Below are 15,000 nucleotides of genomic sequence, written 5' to 3'. Positions count from 1 at the left end.
TATATCACCCAAAATAGAAATCTAAGTAACTCTAAGTAAGGGAATCTTGCAGAAAGAAATGTGCGGAGAAAAATCTGGCATTATTTACGTATACCACGTGAATGCATCCACACGTGACAGTCTTGTCTGATTGTTTACATAATTCGTCACGCATGGATCATGTCATGGTTCATTGAAATCACTGGGATTATAGATTCATTCATAAAGACAAATCTCAGTGTGTGACTGAGCGTGATAGTGGGTGGATGTGTTGTTGGGGATATATACAGGGGCTGTGGGTATGGAACTCTTATTTTTTGTATTGCTTTTAATGTAGGAGTCCCATCCACATTTACAGGAGTCTGTAATTGTGGATGGGACTGTAATTGTAGGATTTTTTTCCAGTGTGCGGCATATATACAAATGTTTGTTGTTGTATATATACGAGTTTATACATTTATAGTTTTGTGTTTGAGCGTGTGTGATATAATCTCGTGCATATACCATGCATGTGTATGTGTAAATATATATATATATATAATATATATATATATAAAATATATATATATATTATAAAATATTATATATATATATATGTCTATATAAAAGTGTCCGTGCGCGTGTGCGTGTGCGTCGTGTGTGTGTGTGTGTGTGTGGTGTGTGTGTGTGTGTTGTGTGTTGTGTGTGTGTGTGTTGTGTGTGTGTGTGTGTGTTCCGTGTGTGTGTGTGCGTGTGCGTGTGTGTGTGCGTGTGTGCGCGCGCGCGCGCATGTGTGTGCGCATGTGTGTTTGTGTTTGCAGGCGTGTGTGCGTGTGCGTGTTTTACATGACTTCTGTATTGCAAAGGGTATGTTTGGGAATAATATGTCAAATGACGCCGTAATTTATAAAATTCAGTAGGCAATATAAAATCACAAAATATTTTCATAATACTTATAAGAGGGGAAACCTACACTGAAATGTCAGTAGGTCCATAATTATAACATGTTAACAGAATTGTACTACTATACTGCAATGACTGGACTGCTATTGTTTTCGAAATTGTTAGATGAAATATTGCTGCTTTCTTTCTTTCTTTCGGCGCTCACTATTCCGACACGCTTGTCTTCCCTTGGCAGCGCTTTAATTTTTCAATTTCAAGAATGTTTTCCTTCTAAACTTTGTTAAGGCATGTTTTTTATTATAAAGGGTTTGAGTAGATATTACCCATCAGTACGATGCAGCAGTTTGGGTAATATCACACCAGTATATTTGTTACAGTATTGTTAATAGTAGAACATTCACCAAGGATTCGCTCTGTAGTTGGTCCGTGTAGTTTATTCTCGTTTTAAAAGGACTTCGATTAAGTGGGTTCTCCTGTTATGATACTAGCAGCTGTCTTTTACAGCGTTTTTCTTTGATATTTCATTTGGTAATAAAAAATTAAAATACATTAATCTTATAGTCTGATCCTTCCCACTGGCACTTCTGGTCCGTGCTTTGCCCTTAGCCCAAGGTTTATGCTCTTTCACATTCTTGTGAGAAATGCCATGACATTTTCCAGACAAAATCCCAGATTAACATTGAGATGTTAAGTATAATTTCACATTTACTTTTCAATGAAAACAGATCTCTATTTGTTATTGCTTATCAGTTTTTATTTGTTTTTTGGTTAATATTTTCAATGATTATGGGAGTTTGATTAGCTGTCTAAGTTAAATGATAAATCGACCATTCCAATAAATATAAAAGTAGGTAATTATCATATAGCATTACTTCAATGTACTGTGTATATATTAAAATATTTTGAATGCAACATGTCTTTCAAGGATGTTTAATTTTTAAAGTAAACTGGATTTTTCCTATATTAATTTTCAATGGGCCAAAGTGTTTACAGAGAGAATTTTTGAACTTTGAACTTTTTATTGGTATTTGTGATATCTTATCACAATAGTACAAAATATACTTATCTTGGCTGCAGCAGAAGTCAAAATATTTTCATTGGCACAGAAATTTCTTTGTGCAAAAACAACTTTGTGATATGAAAATAGAAAATATTTCAATTTCCACAGTAGATTAAAAATATCTAATCAATGTTCAACATGTATGCTGCCAACAAAGATAATACACATTAAGTCACATTTTTAATGCAAAGAGCATGGAGGGAAAAAGCTCTAGAACACACAAGAAATGCTATTAGTCATAAATATCTTTATCTAAACACTTCTAGGAGAAATGTTTGTTCTAGTCTGTTTACAAAGGACATGGATTGTTCATTATTATGAACAAATGTTTAGGCCAAAGACATATGATGGACACAGCCAATGAGTACAAACATTCGTATTATAAGGCCAAAAATTGGACGGAGTGAGTTGCTTAGAGGTACCACTGGAATGTTCTGGACAAAGTCTCATTGAAGAAACTTAAATTGCAAAAACAAAGGACAATAAGGCAGCCAACAAAAAAATATTGGCTATAAAAATACAACTAACATCTAATTTTTACAGAAAAACTAAAGATTCGTTAAATGATTTGCAAATTTGTCTGAAATATCTGCAAGTAGATCAGGCCTTGACTCCATTAAGATAATGTAAGTCAAGCAAAGAAATGGATATTCCTTATAATAAAAGTTCAATGAACTACTGTTCTTTTAAAGATCTTGCAACAGTAATGAATAAAAAAAAAAGAAAAAAAAATCACCACCTCCTGGAATTGCCACTCAAGTTCACCTATGAATGACTGGAAAGTTGCTTTGGTATGCAGTCCCTAAATATTAACTACATGTATAAAAAAAAAAATTAAAAGTAAAGAAAATGATGCCACACCTTATATTGAGAAATCAACTTTAACATTTTTCAATGAACTAAGTTTGAGCATAGAACTATAACAAATCACTACCGAAATTAATTGCAGTGCACAGTAAGAAGAAAGTCATAATTGCCATAAAACCTAAACTTGAACTCATCCTGGTCATGCTTCACAAGATGACACTGTGCTTGCCCACTGAGGCCTCTTACTTCCTTGCCATTCAAAGCTCTGGTCACCTAAATAAACTGCAGTTTGCCAAAGACCAATTCCTGTCAAATTTTATTCTGAGAAAAGCTTCACAGACTGATGAGCAGGAATTATACCTTCCCTTCCGAGTCAAGCTCTGGAAAAACAAACAAAAAAACTTGCAGACAAGCTGCAGGTGTGTTTCTTGGCAACATTTAACTAAGCTCTTAGAGGCTGTTTAATTCTTGGTTCCCCCTTCAAGTGTGAAAACCCCATGGCTCTGACGGTATGACTCCTTTCGCTTCTGGATGCGGTACTCAACCCAGAAGAGAACTGCTGCAACAAATTCTGCTACAACCCCCACCACAGCTGAAAGATAAATTGGAACTTTTATTGTATTATGTTGCTGTAATGTATCACTCTAATGAATTATTTCCAGTGATCCAATATATTCCACAACTTTTAATACAGCAACCACTGCTTTATTATACAGTAATACTTCAGCAACTGGATATAAAAACAGAAATATTGATATACCTTCTGCTAAATACCAAACTGCATAAACCATGCTTACCGAGGCCAAAGGACCAAGAGAGATGATTGTGGTCCCAATGGGGCATCCAATCACGGCTGTCACCCATAGCTCCAAAGACTATCACAGCAATAAATCCAAAGAACCCTGAAATAATGTTGTTAATTAGTGAGCTTTGTTGTGGTTATTCCTATAAAAAAGAAGAAAAAAGTTTCTATTACATAAATTGAACATGGGACTAGCAATATGCAAAATACCAATATGAATTTCTAAAAATAATTTAAAAAATTATGAAAATAACAACATCTGATGAAGGAATTGGCCATCTCCTGAAGGAATAACTACACCAACCTGGTACCAGAAACTTACACGAGATGAAGAGGTCAATGTAGGCCAGCTTCAGGACATATTTCTCGAAATCTTCACCAGGACAGAGGATGAGGACACCTGTGAGACCAGCGCCAAGCAAGGACAACGTGAAGCAGAAAGTATAGAAGACTTGGACTGTCACGAAGAATGCTGTAATAGAAAAGGTGTATATTAGATACTAAAAGAGAGAGAGAGAGAGAGAGATTACCATTTTGTCTGTAAATGAATGGACGACTTAAATCAAATCATAGTATTCCTATTTGAATGGTCATAATTAACCTCCACCTGTATATTACTCTCCTTGATAAGAAACCATGTATATAGGACCTGAGTGTAAAAGTGACACCAAATGCAGCCACAATGAAAGATGCCATTTTAATTTTCCTTTTCTTTTCTTTGTCGAATATGGGTAGAATTTTCATTAAGTATATACACCACACCTCAAAGTTTATGGCACAAAATGACAAAGTATTTGAGAGGTTCATCGAAATCTTTTAATTTTCCTTTCAATTAGCATTACTTCTTTACTGTGGCTGTTTTTCTGATTGTAATTTTTCTTCTTTCTATTTTACTGTAATATTTCCCTGTATTGTCATATTTAAGAAAGGGTAAGCTCAATGCCAATACATTAACTAATATGTAAAAGCAAATGATTACAGATGCCCGTGATGAAATCAAACTTTCACATAACATAACATCACATAATTCGAGGATTTCCCAGGTTTCAATTAAAGTTACTAGAACCTCTGTCAATTCCGACAGTACTTCATGACTCTGCGTGTTCTTCTGTCGTTTCATCATCACCATCAAACTATCAACATTTTGGTGAAATTTCCTGTTTCATATTCTACGAAACGCATCATGTGACGGACAAGGACATCAAACGAAGGAAGGAGACAACCTGAGAGAAGCATGTCGATGAAAAGATGGACTCTACAATGAAAGATACTGACTGAACGACTCACGTGATTGCAAGTCGGCCTGGACGTCCTCGTACCCCGTTGTGAAGGGGTCAAATATCCAGCGACACCCTACAAAGAAGCGCTCCTTATGCACATCCTCCCGCGTGGTATACGACCTGAAGCACTGCGTCCACAGGCCCACACTCTCCACGGCTGTGCCATAGGCTTTGTTCTCGGCCTGGTACCAGTACGTTGTGAACATGCTGATGCAAATGAGGATGAAGGCTAAGACATGGAAGCCGATGGCCCACCACCCCGCCGTGGTACGGCGGTCTCTCGGGGGAACTACCATCTTTGTTGTGGTGGATCAGCTGGGCAAGCGGATAGGAGAGGCAGCCCAGGGTACTCTTCGTCCACCTGTGACACACCCTACTCGCTCAGGGAGGACTGGAGAGATTTCCTCGTTTATATCTTAAAGACAGTCGGTCACGGTCGTTCTCCTCTTCGCCGACTGAAAAGTCTGGCCCCAACGACTCTCCTCGTACAAACGCGATTGTCTTGGGAAGCACCTCTACACAACGTTCCTCAATTTCCTCGGCCGCATTTCCCTTCACACAAACATTAATCACTTAACGAAATCCCTCTGCTTTCTGCTGTCACTCCACCCCTCCGACGCCTCCCCCACCGCCTGTGGACTGGTCTTTCCAAATAGGAGTCCTCACACGTCTTAAAAAACACACAATTATGGGAAAACGGCTAGGAGTCGCCTCTCCTTGCCAACTGCATGTTGTGTTCGGAGATATCGCGTACCTGTCTAGCCTCGCTCGGGCCCCTCACCTGTGACTCACCTGGGAGGGAGGGTGTGGCGCTACCTGGGACGGTCTGGAAGCTTTGAAAAATACGTCTCGTCGAAGGAAATTTTACTTAATGTGCATCTCAAATCTTTATTCCTACGATGGGGTTAGAGAACAAATGAGGTAACACCACAAGAGTCTCCAAGAAATTTGTACTTTTCCCAATAGCATTACGTGATGAGATATATGTACGTGACCTACTTATCTTTGAATAAATGAACTTGTATATTATCATTAAATATATAGATTTCCATTACATGTTCAATAGCAGTGCTAATTAAAGTAGCGTAATCGAAATTCAATAAATCCTGACGCTAAAGAAAGTAGCAGAGACGTGGCAACGGCGCGGCGGCGGGACGGGTGTTGGCCGTCAAGCGCGAGGATTTGAACGCGTCGCTACCGCCACCGCCGCCGCCGCCGCCGCTGTCTTAATACCTGGTCGTAGAGGGTACCTGTGCAGCCCGGCGTGACGCTTGCAGTATGGCCATCGTCTACTGTTTCTTCTATTACGCACGTGAATTTTTTTTCTCTAACAATTAAAAAACAGGGGCACGATGATTAGCCTATAAGTAACAGGTGCGGAAGGAAGCGGGTTTTGAATGGGAATCTAGCCTGTACTCAGTTATTGATTACGGAGAGTAACCCAAATGTAGCATGCATTAGCCTGAAAATTTGTTGGGGAGCAGTGTTTCCCTTTGGTACTCTTCACTGTGCAAAAACAGTCAATGTTAGCATCGTCGCTTTCATCCTTAACGGAATTCTCTTCTTCATACGTGACTGAACATCATAAACGAATAATATGTCGCCTCGAATTTTCTCCTAAATTTCAATGACACCCACAAAATGGTGGTGATAATAATTAGACTTTTATTTTTAATTTTTCGACCCTCAAGATCATGGTCGTTTACGACGTATCTTTTTGTGTCAACGTCGCGTCGGCATATTGTATGAATTCTCCTGACAACATAATCTGTCATTACGTCCGAAAGTTATCACAACCGCACCTCAATTTCCTTTGTCAGCTTCGCAATTCCGAGTCGACGCAAACCTACCAAGTATGAAGCTGTAGCCCATTTATTATATAAAATATTCTGCTTGCTATACCTGATGATAATATCCGCCCAGTTATCCCTCTGGATGCTGACAATGCTTCCCTATACCTCATCTGTCTCTCATCTTTGGCTTACCACAACAGACTTGTAAAGGGATGTCAAGCATTGGCAACAACCACAAATACAAGATTCTAAACTGAATACAAACTGGTAACACACACTTTATTGTGTTAAACTCACTGGCAAGGGCGCTGAAGCTGGTATTTTTTTTTATATAAAAGGAACTTAAGACGAAATCAGTTTTTGAAATGAATAAGAATGTAGTTTGCATATTTTAAACACACACACACAGAGTGTACTATGTTCTTTTTTATTTGGTCTCAGTAGTGGCAATATATTATTACCATAGGTATGAAAAGGAAAGAGAGGGAGAGGGAGAAGGACGAGAGTTTCACGCGGCGAAGGAGGAAGGCGGACGTCCTCCGTCTCATGAGCTTGCGTGTTTGAGTATGAGTATGTGTGCCTGTGTGTGTGGGTGGGAGGGGGAGCGTATGTATGTGTGAATGTGTGCTCAATAGTAAGCGAACTCCATAAACACGACAGACTAGTCAAGGTCAGGCTCCTCGAGATGCAAACTCGCAGACTTGATGCACAAGTACCCAGCACACAGCTCGCGAACCTGGAATTGTGTTCAGCGTGGAAAAGGGGAACACAGGCCCTTCCTTAGCACCCCACCTCCCCTCCTCTGCCTCATGACCCCCCCTCCTCCCTCTCAGATCACTTGCTTCACATATACTCACATGAACACACGCACTCACAAACACAAGACACAAACACGACACACACTCACACACATACAAGACACAAACACACACACGCACTCATAAACACGCTCTCTCTCTCTCTCTCTCACACACACACATACACTCACACATGAACATACATACACATGAACACACATGCGCACATTCACACACACACACACACACACACACACACACACACACACACACACACACACACACACACACACACACACAAACACACAAACACACAAACACACACACACACATCCATAAATACGCTCTAGCACGCGCGCACGCACATGCACGTACAGGTACTCCCTATAGAAGCACACGAGGAGGCGTGTTCCCCCAAACGATTCAAGCAGCATTCACGGCGGACAAGAAGCCCCGCGAGGGGAGGGCAGGACGGAGGGGGCACACAGCCACCGTTTCGCCAAGGGACACTGTCTCTGGTCTTGGGTTCGGTGCAGACTTCATGCTTCGCGTTTCATACACCTGCTTTACTTGTTGGCAAAAGATCTGGTTTCCTATTACCTCTTCATATATTATGTCATGTCACAGACTTTTCATTCTCTGGATGGAATTTAGTAGTATGCAGTCCAGAATTTGGAGGCAAAATTTACAAAAGAAATTCTTGAAGATTTTTGGAACAGGCGTACATTTATCAGTTGATGTGTTTCCTTGTAAATCCATACCTTCTCTTTCAATAACTTTGCCATTATTATCTTTTCAATATATGTGATTAAGTAAGAGTTGGATGTACATAAAGTCGATCGGAGGATATTGCCTCGGGGGCGTCACTGTCTCGCCAAAGAGTTTCAACTAGTTTCAGCATACAAATTACACAAATAGCATTACAGTAGCATTATGAAATGTATTTTTTTTTAATGGTACTAATTATAATGACACTATAACTAACAATTATTACTGCTATATTATAAAACTAATTATTATCATAACTATCCCTATTAATATAATGATGATAATAATTAATTATTATTATCGAAATAAATAGAAATGAATCACGTACGACCACCGAAAAGTGAAACTCACGTCGTCTTAACTGGTCGGCTATGACATGGGTTTCTTCGTCCAGCGTCCAGTAGCAGCCATCATAAATTCTGTCATAGCGGTAGGTATAGTCGTGGTAGTTGCTGAAACATGCTTCCCAAAGGCCTGTTAGGGGGGAAAAAGTAAAAAAATATTTGTATTGTTTCTCAAATTATCATCAATGCCTTATATATAATCTGTGAGCAAGTATAAGCAGAAAGAGGAAATACATAGGTGTGTGTCTGTGTGTAGGGATACAGGTGTGTATGTAGGGGAACAGATATGTGTGTGTAGGGGAACAGATATGTGTGTGTAGGGGTACAGGTATGTGTGTGTTAGGGGTACAGGTATGTGTGTGTTAGGGGTACAGGTATGTGTGTGTTAGGGGTACAGGTATGTGTGTGTTAGGGGTACAGGTATGTGTGTGTTAGGGGTACAGGTATGTGTGTGTTAGGGGTACAGGTATATGTGTGTAGGGGTACAGGTATGTGTGTGTAGGGGTACAGGTATGTGTGTGTTAGGGGTACAGGTATGTGTGTGTTAGGGGTACAGGTATATGTGTGTAGGGGTACAGGTATGTGTGTGTAGGGGTACAGGTGTAAGTGTGTATGTGTGTGTAGGGGTACAGGTGTAAGTGTGTGTGTGTGTGTAGGGGTACAGGTGTAAGTGTGTGTGTGTGTAGGGGTACAGGTGTAAGTGTGTGTGTGTGTAGGGGTACAGGTGTAAGTGTGTGTGTGTGTGTGTGTAGGGGTACAGGTGTAAGTGTGTGTGTGTAGGGGTACAGGTGTAAGTGTGTGTGTGTAGGGGTACAGGTGTAAGTGTGTGTGTGTGTGTGTAGGGGTACAGGTGTAAGTGTGTGTGTGTGTGTGTAGGGGTACAGGTGTAAGTGTGTGTGTGTGTGTAGGGGTACATGTATAAGTGTGTGTGTAGGGGTGCAGGTATAAGTGTGTGTGTAGGGGTACAGGTATGAGTGTGTGTGTGTGTGTGTAGGGGTAGGTGTGTGTAGGGGTACAGGTGTAAGTGTGTGTGTGTAGGGGTACAGGTGTAAGTGTGTGTGTAGGGGTGCAGGTATAAGTGTGTGTGTGTGTAGGGGTACAGGTATATGTGTGTGTGTAGGGGTACAGGTATGAGTGTGTGTGTAGGGGTACAGGTATAAGTGTGTGTGTAGGGGTACAGGTATAAGTGTGTGTGTAGGGGTACAGGTATAAGTGTGTGTGTGTAGGGGTACAGGTATAAGTGTGTGTGTAGGGGTACAGGTATAAGTGTGTGTGTAGGGGTACTGGTGTATGTGTGTGTGTAGGGGTACAGGTATGAGTGTGTGTGTGTGTGTAGGGGTACAGGTATAAGTGTGTGTGTAGGGGTACAGGTATAAGTGTGTGTGTAGGGGTACAGGTATAAGTGTGTGTGTAGGGGTACAGGTATAAGTGTGTGTGTAGGGGTACAGGTATAAGTGTGTGTGTGTGTAGGGGTACAGGTATAAGTGTGTGTGTGTGTAGGGGTACAGGTATAAGTGTGTGTGTGTGTAGGGGTACAGGTATAAGTGTGTGTGTAGGGGTACAGGTATAAATGTGTGTGTAGGGGTACAGGTATAAGTGTGTGTGTGTGTAGGGGTACAGGTATAAGTGTGTGTGTAGGGGTACAGGTATAAGTGTGTGTGTGTGTAGGGGTACAGGTATAAGTGTGTGTGTGTGTAGGGGTACAGGTATAAGTGTGTGTGTGTGTAGGGGTACAGGTATAAGTGTGTGTGTGTAGGGGTACAGGTATAAGTGTGTGTGTGTGTAGGGGTACAGGTATAAGTGTGTGTGTGTGTAGGGGTACAGGTATAAGTGTGTGTGTGTGTAGGGGTACAGGTATAAGTGTGTGTGTAGGGGTACAGGTATAAGTGTGTGTGTGTGTAGGGGTACAGGTATAAGTGTGTGTGTGTAGGGGTACAGGTATAAGTGTGTGTGTGTAGGGGTACAGGTATAAGTGTGTGTGTAGGGGTACAGGTATAAATGTGTGTGTAGGGGTACAGGTATAAGTGTGTGTGTGTGTAGGGGTACAGGTATAAGTGTGTGTGTGTGTGTGTGTGTAGGGGTACAGGTGTAAGTGTGTGTGTGTGTGTGTGTGTGTAGGGGTACAGGTGTAAGTGTGTGTGTGTGTGTGTGTGTGTAGGGGTACAGGTGTAAGTGTTTGTGTAGAGGTACAGGTATAAGTGTGTGTGTGTGTGTAGGGGTACAGGTATAAGTGTGTGTGTGTGTAGGGGTACAGGTATAAGTGTGTGTGTGTGTAGGGGTACAGGTATAAGTGTGTGTGTGTGTAGGGGTACAGGTATAAGTGTGTGTGTGTGTAGGGGTACAGGTATAAGTGTGTGTGTGTGTAGGGGTACAGGTATAAGTGTGTGTGTGTGTGTAGGGGTACAGGTGTAAGTGTGTGTGTGTAGGGGTACAGGTGTAAGTGTGTGTGTGTGTAGGGATAGGTATAGGGGTGTGTGTGAGTGCGAGGACAGGTATAAGTGTGTGTGTGTGTAGGGGTACAGGTATAAGTGTGTGTGTGTGTAGGGGTACAGGTATAAGTGTGTGTGTGTGTAGGGGTACAGGTATAAGTGTGTGTGTGTGTAGGGGTACAGGTATAAGTGTGTGTGTGTGTAGGGGTACAGGTATAAGTGTGTGTGTGTGTAGGGGTACAGGTATAAGTGTGTGTGTGTGTAGGGGTACAGGTGTAAGTGTGTGTGTGTGTAGGGGTACAGGTGTAAGTGTGTGTGTGTGTGTAGGGGTACAGGTATAAGTGTGTGTGTGTGTAGGGGTACAGGTATAAGTGTGTGTGTGTGTAGGGGTACAGGTATAAGTGTGTGTGTGTAGGGGTACAGGTATAAGTGTGTGTGTGTGTAGGGGTACAGGTATAAGTGTGTGTGTGTAGGGGTACTGGTATATGTGTGTGTGTAGGGGTACAGGTATGAGTATGTGTTTAGGGGTACAGGTGTAAGTGTGTGTGTAGGGGTACAGATGTAAGTGTGTGTGTGTAGGGGTACAGGTGTAAGTGTGTGTGTAGGGGTACAGGTGTGTGTAGGGTTATAGGGGTGTGTGTATGTGTTTGTGGTGGTGTATGCCTTTGTGTATTGTGTCTAGGGGGAGGGTATATCTACAGTATTCATAAATATATGTAAGTATGCTTATATAATTATAAACAAATATATACCTATATATAAATAAATACATACATGAATAAATAAATAAATTATATATACATGTATAAAGAAAAAAAAATATATATATACATAAAATTAACAAATAGTCAAGTCAAATGTAATGAATCTACATAATATTGCTGTTCCACTTTTAAAATCACAAAAAAAAACATTTGTTATTGTTCTGTGGATATGATTTATTATTCTAATTTTACTATTATAGTCATCATGATGGAATTAATGTTGGAATAATTAATAAGATAGCTTTGTGAATATTTATATTGTTACTACCAATATCGTTAATATCATCATTATCATCAATTTCATTGATATTAATCCTGCTATCATAAATGTATAACACCAATAAGTGTTATGACTTCTTTTATTCTTTTAATTGTTCTATTTATCTTAAGTTCTATTATTTTCAATTGTAATAACTATCAACAACACCTTCGTTAAGATCACTGTTGTTAGGATTACTGCCGTTGCTACTATCATTAATATTACTATCATCATTATTGTTATTATTATTGCTCTTATTATTGCTAATCTCTGCATATGTTATCTCCATGATTATTATTATTTTCATAATTATTACCATTATTTTTACTATTGTTGTATCATAGTTTTCAATAAATATAATAACGATAATGATTGTAAAACCATAACAAATATTAATAACATCAATAACAGTATCACTGGTCAATAACTTGTATCTTGATTATTTACTGTAATACTTTTTACTTCAACAAAGTAAAGAACATTTTACTAATATGCAGGTCTATAAATGATAATAGAAGTAATAACAATACCAATATCTTCACATAATTATATGACTGATATTCATATGAAAGTAGTATGTTTGTGCTTATGTTTTTAAAATCATATTATGAAATCATTTATCTAATCAATATTGTCATAAAATTCCTTCAAAATTGAAGATGCAGTTAATTATTGAATTTCTAATATCTAAGAAATTGTAATAAAACAAAAGGAATATATAAAAGAATATAGGAATATATGGAATAAATCTGTATGAAAAATATCTTGAGATACTGCACCAGATTCATAACTCTGAGACTAAGAATTATTGGTTATGTGATTTGTTTTCTTAAAGAAAAGTTTAAATATGTATATCAAAATGGTAGTATCATATAATATGTAAAGTATCTACAGTTGGCAAGTTGTGAAGTTGACACACTTATATATACCTTTATTATTTGAAAGAAAAAATCTATGTAATCTTGCTTGTTGTATAATATAAATACAGATTAAATGATGCATGATCATTTGGTAGATTTGTAAAAAGTCAAGTTACTATATCAGAGTAAATATCTCTAATATAAAATAAATAAAGATAAACAGTTACAAGTACAGAAAAGTTTAAGACGAAGCAAATAAATGGATATCGGAAAATCAGTTGGAAATACTTAGTTCTGCAAGTACACACTGTGTGTTAAGATTTAGACATACATCTGCAAGAGATCCCTGGAATACTAAGAGCAACAATCCCTCATACATCAGATGGTAATTTGGCTTAATCCTTTTATTTCTAGATCTGTCACTTCCTCCTTAATTATTCAAATTTTGTAACCAGAAGGTTAAAATTCTTAAGGCTATGGTGCACTCACTATCTCTCTCACAATTTAATATTTAGTCTGGGAATAAAGCCATGGAAACAAAAACATGGTAAATAATAAAAGTAACTGAACGGTTACTTTCATGAATTCACACATTGTTCTGCTGGGTAATGGAGAACATGAGCCTTTGAGTCATATTGGGTTTGAAAGATTTGATATAGCAGGTGGCATTGTTGACAGTTAGGTTATGGCTTCTTGCTAAAATAACAATAAACTTTGATAACTGAGAAGTATAATCATGACTGTGACATATTGCTGATGGATGATCTTGAAACGAACTTGTTAGAAAAATGGATACCTCAACATGGCACATCTCTATTTATAATCACAATATTGGAACAAGACATTTTGTTCTTGTTTTCTTCTGTTGGTGCTAGAATGGTAATAATCAACCTTTAAATAATCTAAACTTATGTCCTTGATGACTGTTATGTTCAGATTTAAAATACAATCATGCGAGTTCCCACACAATTCACATTGATATTATTCCGTTCATGTTTTTTTTTATAAGACTGCTGTAAATATTTGAAGTTTATTCTGACACTAAAAGAAGTAATTAAAAAAAAAAACTACAATATGGTAGGAGAGTTGGAAAACGTTGGAAACTTCAATACTGCCATTCCTCCCAGAGGGACTGCAAAATTCTCTCATGTGAGCACTTCCTCTTGTGTCAAAGGTGCGACCCTTTTCTCAAACACCTTTTTGAAGGCCCTGGGGCCCGTTTTTCCTCCTGAGACAAGTGTGAACGAAAAAGACCAAGGGAAAATAGGAGTGACTCACCTGTGTTGAGGAAGTGACCCTCGCTCAGCTCGCCGTCGTTTTTGAGCCAATAAGGCGAACAGAAGGATATCACAATGGCCAGGAAGGATATTAAGGATATTGTGACCCCCCATGGATGGGTCGTGGGCTCGAAGGTCTCATATTCACTCAGCTGCGACATGTTTTGAACTCGAAAACCACGAGTCTTTCCTGCATGACACGATGGACACTCACAGATCTCGTTGTTGTGAGTCTCAGACCAAGCCCAGTAAAGAGTCCAACGGTTAAAGGATTTCCGATTTTAATGTGCTGAATTGCGATTTTTCGGTCGTTCTGGAGCCAACCAGAGGCTCTGTTGGTATATAGGGAAGGACGCAAGAGAAATGGTTTTAGTATTGGTCCTTCAATAAGTGTCATAAAAAGGGAAATAGAAGAAAGTGAATGAGTATCTCTCGCGGGATTGCGGTGGTGCCACATCTCGCCAAGTAAGGAGAGGACAGGTGAGCCAGGTAACGTTAATCAGACATGAAAATAAATGATATTTGTACTAATGAACTCAGTGTTAGTATATTCTAAATGATACTGATGGGAATAATGATAGAGGGATAATAATGATAATTTCTTATTTATAAGTATGTTACAATAACAATTATAATATCGATAATGACAGGAGTTGTAAGATCAACGATAATGATGTCAACATTAAAAGTATTCAGATTCAGTCGATTAAGAGATTAAAAAGAGAAGTGAGAAATAATAATGCATTAAGCACAGGTGATGAACGTAGGGACAAATGTGCATGTACACAGCGAGGTGAGGAAATGGATGATATTTGTGCATCTTATCATTCGCGAAGATGCAAAACAAAACCAAGTAGTTCAGTGATAATGAATTTTAAACTAAATACTATTAAATAATC

At 39.0% G+C, this 15,000-nt stretch overlaps 1 protein-coding gene across 1 annotated transcript; it reads right to left on the bottom strand.

Moving 5' to 3' along the window:
- Positions 1–1,860: 1,860 nt before the first annotated feature.
- sinu (claudin family member sinuous) lies at positions 1,861–6,911 on the bottom strand (the record flags this gene model as incomplete). The annotated part of the gene is given in 4 exon segments (XM_043000094.2): positions 1,861–3,320; positions 3,526–3,630; positions 3,853–4,002; positions 4,818–6,911. Coding segments are annotated over 4 exon segments (675 nt in total). The 3' UTR covers positions 1,861–3,189.
- Between the last annotated feature and the right edge of the window lie 8,089 nt (positions 6,912–15,000).

The sequence above is a fragment of the Penaeus japonicus genome, unplaced genomic scaffold (assembly GCF_977035675.1).
Source record: "Penaeus japonicus unplaced genomic scaffold, GWHDUDI00000001_assembly GWHDUDI00000484, whole genome shotgun sequence".
Lineage (NCBI taxonomy): Eukaryota > Metazoa > Arthropoda > Malacostraca > Decapoda > Penaeidae > Penaeus > Penaeus japonicus.
This window is presented reverse-complemented; position numbering and strand designations above follow the sequence as displayed.